The 14,703-nt window shown below is 49.1% G+C and overlaps 1 protein-coding gene across 1 annotated transcript in view; it reads right to left on the bottom strand.

The window, feature by feature from the left end:
* Positions 1 to 1,123: 1,123 nt before the first annotated feature.
* SEMA3B (semaphorin 3B) overlaps positions 1,124 to 14,703 on the bottom strand; it is a 53,759-nt gene continuing 40,179 nt past the window's right edge. Inside the window, exons 8-18 of the mRNA XM_053377410.1 lie at positions 13,637 to 13,782; positions 12,911 to 13,025; positions 11,120 to 11,189; positions 10,796 to 10,940; positions 10,083 to 10,302; positions 9,148 to 9,239; positions 8,659 to 8,700; positions 7,863 to 8,020; positions 6,711 to 6,766; positions 5,889 to 6,028; positions 1,124 to 4,332 (exon numbers count right to left, since the gene is read on the bottom strand). Coding sequence (XP_053233385.1) covers positions 3,871 to 4,332; positions 5,889 to 6,028; positions 6,711 to 6,766; positions 7,863 to 8,020; positions 8,659 to 8,700; positions 9,148 to 9,239; positions 10,083 to 10,302; positions 10,796 to 10,940; positions 11,120 to 11,189; positions 12,911 to 13,025; positions 13,637 to 13,782 — 1,646 coding nt within the window. The 3' untranslated portion in view covers positions 1,124 to 3,870. The remainder of the gene's footprint in view (positions 4,333 to 5,888; positions 6,029 to 6,710; positions 6,767 to 7,862; positions 8,021 to 8,658; positions 8,701 to 9,147; positions 9,240 to 10,082; positions 10,303 to 10,795; positions 10,941 to 11,119; positions 11,190 to 12,910; positions 13,026 to 13,636; positions 13,783 to 14,703) is intronic.

The raw sequence follows: 14,703 nt of genomic DNA, 5'->3' as shown, positions 1-14,703 counted from the left end.
TACCTGCCAAATAGCTGAGTTTCATCCACAAAGTTTCAGGATGGTGACTGATGCTTTTAACTAGGGAAATAATCTAGGTTTAAAAGTAGCTGCCCCCACTGCATCACAAATGGGGAAAGTGCTGTTGATTTCAGGTCTGACTTGCAGACTTCCCACAGGCATTTGGTGGGCCACTGTGAGAAAAGGATGCTGGACTAGGTGGGCTACTGGCCTGATCCAGCAGGATTGTTCTTCTGTTCTTATGCTACTAGCTTATTATGACTACACTTAGACACCCTAAGTTGGGGGGGGGGAGGTAAAAGGTAAAGGACTCCTGGATGGTTAAGTCTAGTCAAAGGTGATTATGGGGTGTGGCGTTCATCTCGCTTTTCAGGCCAAGGGAGCCGCCGTTTGTCCACAGACAGCTTTCCGAGTCATGTGGCCAGCATGACTAAACCACTTTTGGTGCAACAGAACACGGTTACAGAAGACGGAGCACACAGAAATGCCGTTTACCTTCCCACCACAGCAGTACCTATTTATCTACTTGCACTGGTGTGCTTTCGAACTGCTACGTTGGCAGGAGCTGGGACAGAGCAATGGGAGCTCACCATTGTCAAGCGGATTCGAACCACCAACCTTCCAAGTGGCAAGCCCTAGAGGCTCAAACCACAAGTATGTACGCCATGTAAGCTGAGAAGTGTGTCTCATGTGTGGCTCACTGCACAATAATGGGTCTAACCCCTTTCCCCAAATTATACAAGGGAAAATGGCAAGCTATGCATGCCTGAATCCTTCACAGCTGTCAATCATGCACAAAAGAGAGTAGGACGCAGAACTCAAAGATGAAGTGTTAGGCATAATTGAATCTCATGACACACTCTCCCTTACACCCCTTAGCTATAGGAAACAGGCTAAGACCTGAGCAGCATACTAAATCACAGCCATTCCCCATAACCAAACAAGGAAGATTACAGTGATGACATTATGTTTTTCTTAATGCCATTTTATTAATGCCGTTTCAAGGCTTCAGAAACCCTGGTCTCCAACAGGGTTTAGTCAGCTGCCTTGGAAAACAAGATGTCGGGGTAGAAGGGGGTTCCCTAAACCTCTTTCTGGCATGCTATTTTTTTATGAGCATGGATATATTTTTTTTAAAAAAAAATATGGGACAGCATTCAACCAAACAGTTCCATATCTGCAGTCTGAAATGATACAGTCTAGGAAAAGTCAGACTATGTGATCAGCTATTTTTCAAGAGAGTCGCTCTGGAAACTCAGGTATGCTCCTAGCTGAAGGCCCAACATGGTCAAATCCCTCCCCTAACCTATCCCCCGGCTGAGCCTTCAAATTCTCTCATTCACCGAAATGTCAACCTCGCTGCTGCTTCTGCAGCTCTGGTAGTGACAAGGGGGGTAGGTCTCTCCTCCTTCCTTCAGCACATGGCATTGGTGCTGCTATCACTCTGAGCCTGGTGCCAGGCATGCCAGGAATTGTCATTTTCTCTGCGCTCTCTGAAAACTACATTTCCAAGTCCATTTTTGGGTAGACCAAAGACTCTGGAATCATGTGATAAGCTTGATTTGCTTCTCCTTTGCCATTTATCCCTCACCACACAGCTCCACACAGTCTGTGGTGTAGCTTACAATACTGCAAAAAGGGTTCTTAAAACAACCTTAAAAGACCTGTACATGTGGGATATTGGTTCCATTTTAAATCAGCAATTTTGCCTGGTAAAGTGGGGAGGGAGGTGTAGATAGGGCTGCCATATTCTGAAGAGCAAAAAAGAGGACACATTTGCCGACTTCTACTTTTAACTATGGATTGCTGTGACGACACTCATTTTACACAGCCATGAAAAAGAGGATGTGTCCTGGAAAAGGAGGACATATGGCAACCCTAAGTAGAATGACAATGTAGCAGAATCTATTTGTAAAATATCTCTGATTAGTTCTAACGCCCATGTATTATAGAGAAAGTTTTTACCCTACATAGGGAAAAGGGACAGCCTGGTGCCATGGCAGTAGGCTACTCTAAAAGTAAAGGGAAATAAAAGGCAAAACAATGATATTTTTTTAAAAGAAGCTGTGAAATTCCTCACTGGCAGGACAATTTAGGGGCAGTTTGCACTAAAAAAATGGTACAGAACAGGCTGTTGAGAACTCTGTAAGCCAGTTTTCCTTTTACTGGATGTGAACTGTGAATTTAATAACTAACCATTGGTTCTGCTCTGTTCTTGAAGATGGTGGGCTCCAGTCTCACTTTCTGTTTCATTGGACAGCGACTTTCAGCTTGACTAGGTAGTGCTGATATCACCCCTTTCTAACGTTTCAGACACCACAGAAACAGCTTATATATCTTAAATCAGAGCAGATCTATCTATCTCAGACCCTTGCTGCCCAAATCATAATCCAAGACAAGACTGCATTACCTCTATCAGGCCAACACCTCCACCTCCCTTCAGACTGAAACCTCCTGTTTTTCTACAGAACAGGAAGCAACACAGAGATCAACACCTCCCCAGCATATCTAAGGGACAGATGAGCTTCATCTGCATGACTACACCTTTCTGGGCACTCCACAGAGGTGCCTCACAAGGCACTCCCAAAATGAAGAATTCAAAATGAGTGTCCTCATTTGGTCTAGCCAAGGCTTTCCCAAGATGGTGCCCTACAAATGGTTTAGACTACAACTCCCATCACCCCCAGTCAACATGGCCAAGAGAAGGTGGAAGATATGGCCCAAAACAGATTGAGAAGGGGAGGTCTGGGCTACTCTTTTAGATATTGCTCCTGATGGGTTGTGGCTGGTGACTTGGGCACCAGAGCAGACCAAAGCAGGGAACAAACCTTGGTTGGCCATCATTCTTCTGGCAATAACCTTCAAAGAAAGGACAGACAGACACCTCCACTGCTCAACATGACCCTACAAACATCCTTGTGTCATGACAGGGCCTCAACTTCAATATTTTACCAGTGTGTTAACTGCCTTTCTGTTACTGCCCTGCCACTTGAGGGGGTCTCAGTCTGATGAAGAATCCCCTAAGGGCCAAATAAAATATAGATCTGAGAACGTAGGAGATATGCCACGGTTCCTCATCTCTGTTACCATCATCATTGCCACATGCACATCCAAAACATTTCAGAAGTGTACCCACAATCCTTTGGGCAACAGGAGCCCTGTCCCTTCAGTCAGAGGCTAAATGCTGGTGGGCCACCTGCTGGTGGATTTACATTCATCAGTTAACAATCTGTTAATAAATACATCAGTGGTTCTGTAGTGTCTCTGGAGGGGGAGAGCACATTGCTACACTTATGCGCACAAGGCAGGTCGGTTTGGTTATGGAAGCGAGAGGAAACGGGGTAGGCACCCTGCCTATCAAGACAGAGGGATGCGTCGGGGGACTGTCCTCTTCAGAGGAAGATTCTGAGCACGAACAGACGCTCCAGAGCTAGAAGGCTCCTCAGCCCCAGAATTACATCTTGACAGTCAGCAGATCCTTGAGGCAAAGAAAAAAGGGACCACAACTCCTGGCGTATCCTGTCTGGTTTACTTCCCACTGCACAGGATATCATAATAACTTGGTTCCTTTGGTCCCCCGAGACTGCTGCCACCATCTTTGGTTGTATGTTACGGAAGAGGCGAGGGCTACAGAAGCCACCCTCTCCTGTCGGGTTCTGTTGCTTCGCACCGAGTTCTGAAGAATGGCAGCTAAGTTGCTATGACGACAACACCCCCCTACAAACTACGTATGAAGCGGCCGCCAGGAGGATGGAAAGGAAGCCCTCTCCACCAAACCATGGTCCTGCATCCTCTCTCCCACCCCTTTCCCTACACGCCCACCCTGCTCCCTAGCATAGAGGTTGGTTGTCCAGCTGCACTCCATGCAGGTCACCAGACGTCAGTGCTCCGGGGCCCCCTCTCTGCACGGGGCACTTCGTGTGTTCTCCGGCTGCGGCCTTTCCGCTTGTCCTCCAGGTGCTTCCACTTGTGGCTCTTGGCCTTGACGCTGAGCGGAGGGGGTAGTGGCGGCTTCTTCTTCGGCTGGTGGCTCTTGCGGCTCCACAGCTGCTCACATACTTGGTCCATGGTACTGAGGTTGGGGTGGTCCACCAGCTGCAAGAAATCTTGGTACCAGAGCTTGCGGTGGAAGGGCTGCGCGGGCTCCTCTTCCCGGGAGACGGAGAGCGAGTCGGCCTGCTGGGCGTGGATCACTTCAAGCTGGAGGTGCAGCAAACTCTGGGTAAAGCCGTGCTCCGTGGCGTGGCAGTGGTAGAGGCCAGCATCTTTGCGCTGCACGTTGCGCAACAGGATCCCCCGCTCCATCTTGATGACCCGGTCATCCAACAGCACCTGCAGGTTAGTAAGGCCAGAGAAAAGGGATAGCATTGGTGAGAGGTCATCAGTAGGGGTGAGGAACTGAGACGGGACAGGCAGGAATAATGATTCAAGAACCAGGAGGAAGGATGGCCCCATCAACAGTAAGGCCTTTCAAACACATAGATGCTTGCATATTTTAATTGCCTTTAATGTTAATTCTAACTGTTTTTAAATGTTTGTAATTGTTTCAAAACTCTCTGATAATTAAAATATTTCTTGCAAACCACTTGCAGGCATGGCCAAACTTGGCCCTCCAGATGTTTTGGGACTACAACTCCCATCATCCCTAGCTAACAGGACCAGTGGTCAGGGCTGATGTTTTACTGTGATCCACAGGCATATAATGGACACGGGTGGCGCTGTGGGTAAAACCTCAGCGCCTAGGACTTGCCGATCGCATGGTCGGCGGTTCGAATCCCCACGGTGGGGTGAGCTCCTGTCTTTCGGTCCCAGCTCCTGCCCACCTAGCAGTTCGAAAGCACCCCTAAGTGCAAGTAGATAAATAAGTACCGCTTTCTAGCGGGAAGGTAAACGGCGTTTCCGTGTGCGGCGCTGGTGCTAGCTCGCCAGAGGAGCTTCGTCACACTGGCCACGTGACCCGGAAGTGTCTCCGGACAGCACTGGCCCTCGGCCTCTTAAGTGAGATGGGCGCACAACCCTATAGTCGGACACGACTGGCCCGTACGGGCAGGGGTACCTTTACCTTTACAGGCATATAAATGGTTAAATAAATAAATTAAACAAATCCTAGGTATCTGCTTGGAGACAGGTCCCTGCTATAAGCAGTGGGGCCTGCACTGAAGGAGGAAGAATCTGCTGAAGGGAATGTGCAGAAGTGGAGGCCAGCGTGCCTGCCTTATTAATTAACTGATTGAATGAATGATTACAGAATTCATAGAATCACAGAGGCAAAAAAGATACTTATGATACCAGGAGGTTTAGAACCAAAGGGAGGCTGAGGTAGCTTGAGAAAGTAAAACTACTACTACTAATAATAATAATAATTTTAATATTTCTACCCCGCCCATCTGGCTGGGTTTCCCCAGCCACTCTATATTCTGCCAGCTTTGTTTCTCATTCTCTCTTATATTTCTGTGTCAAGGGTCACCAACATAGCACCCCCAGGTGCCAGGGTGTTCCTGATGGTATCCTCCTATGATACCCGCGAAAGCTCTCGGCAAAGATCCGCTCAAAATTCCACAATGCATGAGAGGCTGTTTGTTTTTTCCTGCTTAGTTCCTGTTTGCACTGGCTCAGCCACTCCTACGTGGAATATGCCTCTTAAACATGGGCAGGCACCTTTCGTTGGATGCCAGGTTAGGACACCCTTCCTTCCACTCTGAACAGAGGAGAAGTACAAAGAGCTTCTCTATGTGATTGTGTGTGGCAGTGGCTGATGTGCATGTCTTTTGCCATCAATGGCAGCAGCTGTTTTGTGACTGGAACCCACAACCAAATTCAAAATGTGCCTACTGGCCTAAAACGTTTGGTGCCCCTGGTCTAGGTGCACACAGCAGCCAAGCTCCTACCTCCTTCCTGGGGGTGCTGCTGCTTTTCTGGTACGTCCACACAACCTGGGCCTGCAGTGACTTAGGGAGGCACTCCAGGAAAGCGCTGCTGCCTTCCACTCCATATAACTTCTTTTCTGGGACGCTGCTTCGCTGGGGATCTGCACAGAAGTTGTGAGAGCTCAATACGGTCATATGTTAATCTCAGCACAGAGATATGGGCAGGACAACGAACACACAGGGATGTGCTGAGGCCAGAGCTGCAGCAAGGCATGAAGAAATCTAAACAGAAGTCCAAGCTGGCTACAAAATGGGGTGCGTTTTGAGGGAACAATCTATGGATCCAGGATGCTGTCCTGGCTATATTTAACAGAATCTATTCTTAAGTGAGCAACTAAGCTCTGAAGACAGTTGTAATGAAAGAAAGATTGTATGTGCAGCTGTGCTCAGTGTATTTTGGATAAATGAATGAGCGTGAATTTAGTTTCTTCTAGGGTCCAATTCCCTTTCCATGCAGTAATGTGAGAGTTGAAGAACACTTGCTGCTGAGTGCGCCGTTTCTTTTTCTTTTTTAATCGTGGGGACAGGATAGTAGGGCACTGAGCAGAATTCATGTTTTCTCAGTGCTCCTCTGGTTCTGGCATTCAGTATTGTACGCCAGGTGTGAGAGAAGAGAGTGCATGCGTGCATATGTGCTGAGGGTGGGAAGGCACACGTTCCACTGCATCTAGAACTAATTCAGTGCAGTAGCCTGAGGCCATGCTATGTCTTACAGTGTTGGTGATGGTGGACACACCAAATTGGGCATGAATGATGCAGAGTGTAGGGTCCAAGTGCACTCACCTCCAAAGCAGAGCACATTGGGATCCCCATTTCGCACATCCTGACGCCGGAACCGCCTGCAAGAAGAGGGAGAGAGAGAGAGCACAGAAAGGTTGATCAGGATCAAAAGCAGGGTGTGTTGTACCGTATTTTTCGCTCTATAGGATGTACTTTTTCCCCTCCAAAAATTAAGGGGAAATGTGTGTGCGTCCTATGGAGCGAATGCAGGCTCCTTGGCTTCAGTGATAGCAACGCGAAGCCTCCGAAGTGCAGAGGGAGCGCTCCCTCTGCACTCCTTGGCTTCGCGTTGCTTTCGCTGAAGCCTGGAGAGCGAGAGGGGTCTGTGCGCACCGACCCCTCTCGCTCTCCAGGCTTCAGGGATAGCCGCCTGAAGCCTTTGGAGCGCAGCGAGAACTCGCGCTGTGCTCCGAAGGCTTTGGGTTCCTTTTGCTGAAGCCGGGAGAGCAAGACTCTCCCGGCTTCAGCAGAGAGGGAGAGCTGCACAGCGCCCCTTCAGCAAAGCAGGAGGAGAAATGGAAGGGACTCTGTTTCTCCTGCTGCTTCGCTGAAGGGGCGCTGAGCAGAGAGGGGGATAATTTCCCCCCCTGTTCTCCCCCTCCTATGGTCCGGTGCGTCCTATGGTCCAGTGCGTCCTATAGAGCGAAAAATACAGTTACTTCTGAGGTGGGCTGGGATGTGTGGCTTCTCCTGGAGACAAATGTTCTCCTCAGAGGGGCTGTGTAGCAAGATTGCTCTTGTCCTGCTTGGGTTCTAGTCACAACGTCTTAGAACTGACATCCTACAGTGCACATCCTGGGCAACCTGGAGAGTACCGCTCCTGGATAGACAGATCCAGCTGAATGTAGTGGCCAGGAGCTATTTCCTTCCCACATCTTGGTATCAGCAGCATCTGTCCTATGGCCTCAGAGGAGAAGCAGGCTCTTAAGCAGGCAAGAGCGGACAGTGGCCATGCCAAGACTGCATACGGGGATGCTGTCAGGATGTAGGTCTGTGTCCCTTTGGGCACTGCTCGAGGCAAGCCAACAGGAGATGGGGGGGAAATCTCCCACCAAACCAGATCACAGCTGGCTGGCAGCAAGAGACAACAGGCAGGCTCCATTATCACTCTCTGCCCCACCATGCCCTCAAGAAAGCCCCGCAGTCATACCATACCTTTTGGTGTTGTGCATGTAGCGAGTGCAGGTAGTCCCATCCCAGGCACAGTATGGATCTCTAGCCAGGCAGCATTCAGCACAAGCTTTGCCGTAGATCCCACAGCGGTGCAAGGGCAGCTGGGAAACAGAAGTCCTGGAGCCAATGTAGAGCTGTTGCTGTTAGGAGACAAAGCCACACAGTCCTATTAAGGCCAAGTCAATGTCTTCTGCCGCTTGCATTAGTATTACACCTGATTCTGGCCTCTCTGACACCACAGTGCCTCTGACACCACCACCACAAAAGAGGTGGGTACGAGGCTTTCCCAGAAAGAAAGAAGCCCAGAGCTCTCATTGGGAAAGCATGGGAACTGCTAGCTTCACCATGGAGAAATCTAGAGTGGCCTGACACTTGTTGATGGAAGGAAGAGAACTGAAATAGAAAAATGGCAGCACTGCCGACATCGGCTGCCATATATCCTGATTTTCCCGGACATTTTATCGATTTCCAACCAGACACTGCTGCCGACAGCAGTATTCCGGATATGTCTGGGGAAATCTGGACATGTGGCAACCCTACTTAAACCAACCACAGGGCAGATGGATGGGACAGGGTGTGGGACTGCCTCATCATCAGAGGACCTCTGATAGACTCTCTTACTTGGAAACATATATCTGTATTAATACCAGGCCCTGTTCAGATAATCTCCCACTGCTGAGCTCTCTCCCCAACTGCATGCAGAAGTCATCACTGCACCGCCTCCCTGTTCGCATTCCCACGCCATGGCTCCCCAAAGCTCTTCTGCTGCATGACGTACCCGCTTGGAGGAGATCTGCATGCTTGTAACTGGAGAGGAGTCCTGCCAATGAGAAAAAGGAATTGCGGTGTTACTGAGTTGGTGACAGGCAATCAGTATCCCTGTTCTTCTTCTTAAGGGTTGTTCCTATGCAATCGGTAATCCAAGCACTTTCCCAGGGCACCCAGGTTACTGTCTCTGTTTCTCAAGTGAAGCCCTGAAGACTGTCGCCACCATCAGAGTTTTATACAAGACGGGCATAAGAAGAACCCTACTGGGTCAAAGCAAAGGCACACCTAGTCCAGCATCCTGTTCTCACAGTGGCCAAACTACAGGAAACCTGCAAGCAGGACATGAGCGCCACATCACATTCTAAGCTTCTGTAGCATTCAGGGAAAACTCTGAAATGTTTAGGCCAGATGGAGTCCCTGAGTGGACATCACAGTCCTTTCATTGCACAGTTGTGCTTGGCTTCAGCTGAGACAGCCTTCCCCTTTTGCTCACACTCACCTTAAACACCTGCAGCTCCTCCAGCAGCAGCTCCTCCATGTTTTGCCAGCTCTCCTTGGGCACAGAGACGACCTTCAGGACAGTGCCAATGTCTGCCAGGCAAGTGGGACAATTTAGCACAACAAAAGGGGGATTCGCAGGCAGGCAGGCAGATGCTTCCCAAGTTCCAAAGGTAGCTCTGTAGAACTATTATTCGCCTCCCCCTGGAAAGATTTCTCAAAGCCACAGAGACGCCATGCAAGAAGAGCTGAAAGCCAGGCAATTTGGTTCATACAAAAGAGATGAGGTCAACAAAATGTGCCAAGTTTCCAAGGATTTGAGGCACTTAAGCTGGTCCCTTTAGGGATCTTGTTTCCAGTCTCCTTTGATCTTATGCTAAATCAAAGCTTTCAGTGCACCAGCTGAAAGCGGGAATGTGGCCAACAGGATTGGGGGAGGCAAAGGCAACAGGACAAGGGTTCTAGCTGAAAGCATATAACTTTTCACTACACACAGTGACTGTGCAATTAGAAACAAGGCGGGAGATCAATGAACAGCATCTCCTCTGTGTGTATGTGCACACATTTTAAAGTTAATAGTAGCTAAAGAAGGCCCTAAATTGAACCATGCCTGTGTAGCCACATCATTTTCTATCGTAAATTATCATCACTCAAGGATATATTCCAGTCAGGGAAAAGAACTCAAGCAGGACAAGAGGTAGGCCAGGGAAAAGTCCTGAGGGCTGTGTAGAGATAGCCAGAGGGCCTGAGGTGCCCCACTGCTGCCCTACATACACATCTGGAGGGAGTGCTCTACAAGGAATGAGCTAAGGGTTACCTAGAGTTGGTCGCCAGAATGCACATTTTGACCCTTGAACTGTGGGCATCCTAGCATGCTGTTTAAGAAGCAGAAGGGAACTTGGTAGGCATATCAGAAGGGGAGGTGTGCAGACACACCTGTGCCAATGAAGAGGACGTCATAGTGGCCGTCAGCAGCAGCCACTCGGTCTACTGCGATGCGGGTGAAGGTGTAGCCCACGTTGGTCTGCAGGAAGATGGGTCGCTGGCCATGTGGCAACACCGAGTTGTACATTAACGGGTGGTTGCGAGCAAACTGAATCACGTCATCGGGGAAATCCTTGGTGGAACTAAATGTGCCAAAGGTTTTGCTGGGACACTGAAGGGGAGAGGGGGAGAGAGAGAGAGAGTTGAAGGCCCAGGCATGTAAAAACAATCTACTCCTAGAAACACCACATCACAGGCCTCCATGCACCCCATGTAACTCCCTTTCCAGTCCAATCACACCCTACCTTTAATCCCCCGCTACCCTTCCAGGCAGCTCTGGTGATGCCCAAATTTCCTTAGTTTTCTGAAGCCCTGAAGTTTCATAGAATACTGTCAGTACCCCACAATCCTGGACCAGAAATCCCCATCCTCCCCCAGCCCATTTCCCCATTTCCTCATTTCAGCCCGCTCTTCTCTCCATCTAGCCAAGAGCTCTCCAAACATATTGTTCTGGGTGTTCCCACATCTCTACATCAACAAGCACCCTTGTTATTTTTATTATTATTATCATTACTATTGAATTCTATATACCGCTTGCCTGCCAAATGGTTTCTAAGTAGTTTGAACCTGGCTTCATTTCATCACCCCAAGTCCAAGGCACGTACCATTCCTGGGCGGGGGTAAGGGACCCGGCCTTGGTAGGACACCCACTGATAGTTTGGCCCTTCCTTGTGAGCAAAAGGTCCCAAGAAGGCTCTGCGGATGTCACTCATATGGTAGACACAGACAGCAGAGCCCTTGAAGACGGTGCTGTGGGAGCAGACCACAGAGAAGCATTAGGGGAAGGAATAACCAGGTAAATGGTGTCTCCACCCCACACCCTCCAATATGTCTGGGGGGACATTTCCCAGAAGGTCAGACATTACCTTTACAGCCTCTTGGGAAAAGGAAACCCGGCTGAAAGTGGAGGAAACCACCATTATCCTTACCTGGAGGTGGTGAAAACAGCATACAGCAAAGGGTTGCGCTTGTCTCTGGTTGGCAGCAAAAATACATCATCTGAAGAGAGACCAAGCAGAGGAAGAGAGAGAAGGAGAAAAGGAGTCACTGGCCTGCAGTCTTCCACCTGGAGCATGGCAATCCCTTTCCCAGCCACAGGAGAATACTCTAGCTAGAAAGTGAACCTTTCTCTAACTTCCCCCCACCCCCAATAGGGAGAGATAAATTAAGCCTCCACCACTGCTCTCTGCTGACACACTGGCAGTGATCAGGCACTAACACCAATTAAACAAAACAGAACAGAACACCGCAAGTTGCATGCATGCATGCATGCATGCATGCATAAATAAATAAATAAATAAATAAATAAATAAATACTATTGTTGTCCTCTAAGGACAGCAGTTCAGATTTGTTTTGTTTATCTGTTTAGCCATCACACAATGGAGCTCCCCCAAAAGCCCTTTCTAGTTTGCATTTATGATGCGCTTTGCTCACATTGGCATCAGGGCAGTTCTACATGATTCCACTTTCAATACCGTTTGCACCTGCAAACATTTCAAGATGGACATTTCCAATGGGTACAGGTACCGGAGCTTCCTGCTGAAATTGGTGGGTGGGGAGTTGTACCGGAGCTTCCTGCTGAACATGGGTGGGTGGGGAGTTGTCTGGCTTTTATTGTGCCATAATCGCATTATTGTAACCTGACCTGGGACTAGTGTATTACATACGTTGCAGCATACAACTACAAAGAAACCCAAACCAGTCTGGAGGAGCCCAATGTGGATACATTAAGAACATTCAAAACAATCCATGTGCATTTTTTATCCAAATGTATAAAATATTAAAAACAGGTATATAAGGGCACAAGTCCATCAGGTGTTAAAACTTGGGATTTGGCTGCAATGGGTCAAAAAACAACCTACGCCTAATTATACAAAGCTGGAATTGAAACTGGCACTTTTCAAACAAAATGATGTTCTTTGGTTGAGATTTGGAAGATATAAATGCATGGGACAAAAAATGTAACTAAAAATGTGGAAATCTGTTTTGCTTTAGAACATGAATGGTTGCTTAGGATTTGAACAACGTAATGTCTTAATAGAAATATTATAAGAATCACAAGCTATTCCTTCAAAGTCATGTGTTTTTAAAACTGTCCATGTTTTGGCTGCCTATGTGCACATATGTGGGTGGTAAAGGTAAAGGTAAAGGGACGCCTGACCATTAGGTCCAGTCATGACCAACTCTGGGGTTGGGCGCTCATCTCGCTTTATTGGCCGAGGGAGCCGGCATACAGCTTCCGGGTCATGTGGCCAGCAAGACTAAGCCGCTTCTGGTGAACCAGAGCAGTGCACGGAAACACTGTTTACCTTCCTGCTGGAGCAGTACCTATTTATCTACTTGAACTTTGATGTGCTTTCGAATTGCTAAGTTTGCAGGAGCAGGGACTGAGTAATGGGAGCTCACCCTGTCACGGGGATTTGAACTGCCGACCTTCTGATTGGCAAGCCCTAGGCTCTGTGATTTAGACCACAGTGCCACCCGCGTCCCTATATGTGGGTGAATGCATCCCTATTCTACATTCTAGAACATGTAGCTTTTGCACAGTTTTCTCTGTCAAGGTGGATCTCCAGTTTCAGGTAGGAGTCTCTTCCAGCCCCACCTGGAGATGCTGGGGACTGAACCTGGGTCCTTCTGCGTGCAAAATGCCTGTGTTCTGCCACTTATCTAGGGCCCCTCCTCTTGCCAGACCAGACCTCAATCAGCCACAGTCACTCACGGAGCTGGTCAAAGTACGTATCACTCCCATCGCTGCCGGGCACCGAGCACACCAGCCGGGCCTTCAGAAATGTTGTCCATTTATTCACCAGGCTCCTCTGCCCACCCATGTCATTCTGCAGAGAGAGGAAGAGAGGCTTATCAGAGAGGTAGCCGGGGACAGCAGTGCACGTAGGACATTTTAGACTCCGGATTCCCCCATGTGGGTGAGCACCCTCTTAGATGATAATGCGTGTTAGTTCACTTACTTGAAATGCCTCACTGCACTTGCCCCCCTGCTCATTCTGCTGAATGGGGCCCTAGACCTCTGCCCCAAAAATGCCTTTCCCTCACTGCTGCTAGAGCCCCACTCCTGCCATGAAAGACTCCTTCCAGCCAGTGTCCCAGTTCAGCTGCCCACTAGCTGCTGCCCACCTCCACAGAGCAAGATCCACATGGATCTAAGGCTCAGCAAGGGGCTCAATAAGCTGAAGTGCAGGAAGGCCTAAGAATGGGGTGGACCCTAATGCTTTTCCACAGGGCAGAGGCAGAGCCCCTCTGGGCCCTAATAGGAGAGCAGCCCTCTCATATAAGCAGGCTCATGGATGTACACTGAAACTGGGCCGCCACTCAGCCCAAGTGCTGGGCTGGCACCCAGATGCCTATCCTAACCTGCCTGACTGGTATCAACCTGACCAGGCCTTGCTCAGTCCTCAGCACTGGACTCGAGAAGGCACAGAGCTCTCACCCGGCAGATCTGGCCAATGCGGGTGAAGGTCTGCTTGCCCAGCCCCTGGGCTCCTTCCACTGCTGTCTCCCGGAAGAAAAAGAAGATCTTGTCGTCATCGGGATTCTCACTCTCCGGGATCCAGAAAACATCAATGAACTTGGGCTCTTGGGGACAGACAAGTGGGAGAACATCAATGCCAAAGCAAAGAGGTGGGAAATTGTACATTATGTGAGGGAACATAATGGTCTTCCACTTAAGGAAAAAATGCAAAGAGCAGCACTGTGCTGCTTCATGCAAAGTCAGACCACTGATCTATTGTCACCTCCTCCCTTATCTTTTTGGCCATATCTTTAACTCCCCCCTCCATCCCATGGTCCAACATTGACAGGTGGATGGATTACCCAGCTGTTAAATAGATGAGTCAAAGTTGGCCCATGGAGCAGGGAAGCAAGCCTGCTTTCTGAAGGCTCCAGGTACACAAGTTCCTAAAGGGAACTTCCCTTGCACACCTGAGCAGAGCAGGATCAAAGTCCCCCTGCCCATCAGCTGACCTTCGATCCTGCTTTCTGCAGGGACTGGCTATGAGCACCTGTTCCCCGTGGGAGGAGCCAATGCTTGCAGCCAACCCAGCAGAACTGACATCACCAGACTGACAGGTGGATGTGGTTTAAGTAAAAATGGCTTCCTGGACCAGTCTGGAACCACCAGACTCGCTGGTGGGCAGGAGGTTCTCCATCTCTGTTTAACTGCAGATGCTAGGAATTGAATCTGGAACCTTCTGCAGGCAAAAGAATATACTCTGCCCCTTTCCCATGAGTGTAATGGGGAATCTGACTGAGGCACAATGGGGTGGGGGTTGTTAAATCTCCCCCTGCTTTTTTATCATAATCATCACCACCATCATCCTCTGAAGCTGCTTTTCACTCCCACAGGGTAAAGGAGACAGAAACACAGTCGGACCCTCTCTCTCCCCACTGTCCAGAGAAGACTTTGCCACATGACACATTTAAAGCTCATGACTTCCCCTGGAGAATCCTGGGAAATGGTTGTTTAAGGGTGTTGGGAATTACACCTATGTGAGGATG

The sequence above is a fragment of the Podarcis raffonei genome, chromosome 2 (genome assembly GCF_027172205.1).
Source record: "Podarcis raffonei isolate rPodRaf1 chromosome 2, rPodRaf1.pri, whole genome shotgun sequence".
In the NCBI taxonomy this organism is placed as follows: domain Eukaryota; kingdom Metazoa; phylum Chordata; class Lepidosauria; order Squamata; family Lacertidae; genus Podarcis; species Podarcis raffonei.
The sequence above is the reverse complement of the archived record's forward strand: the minus strand, read 5'-3'. Positions and strand labels throughout refer to the sequence as shown.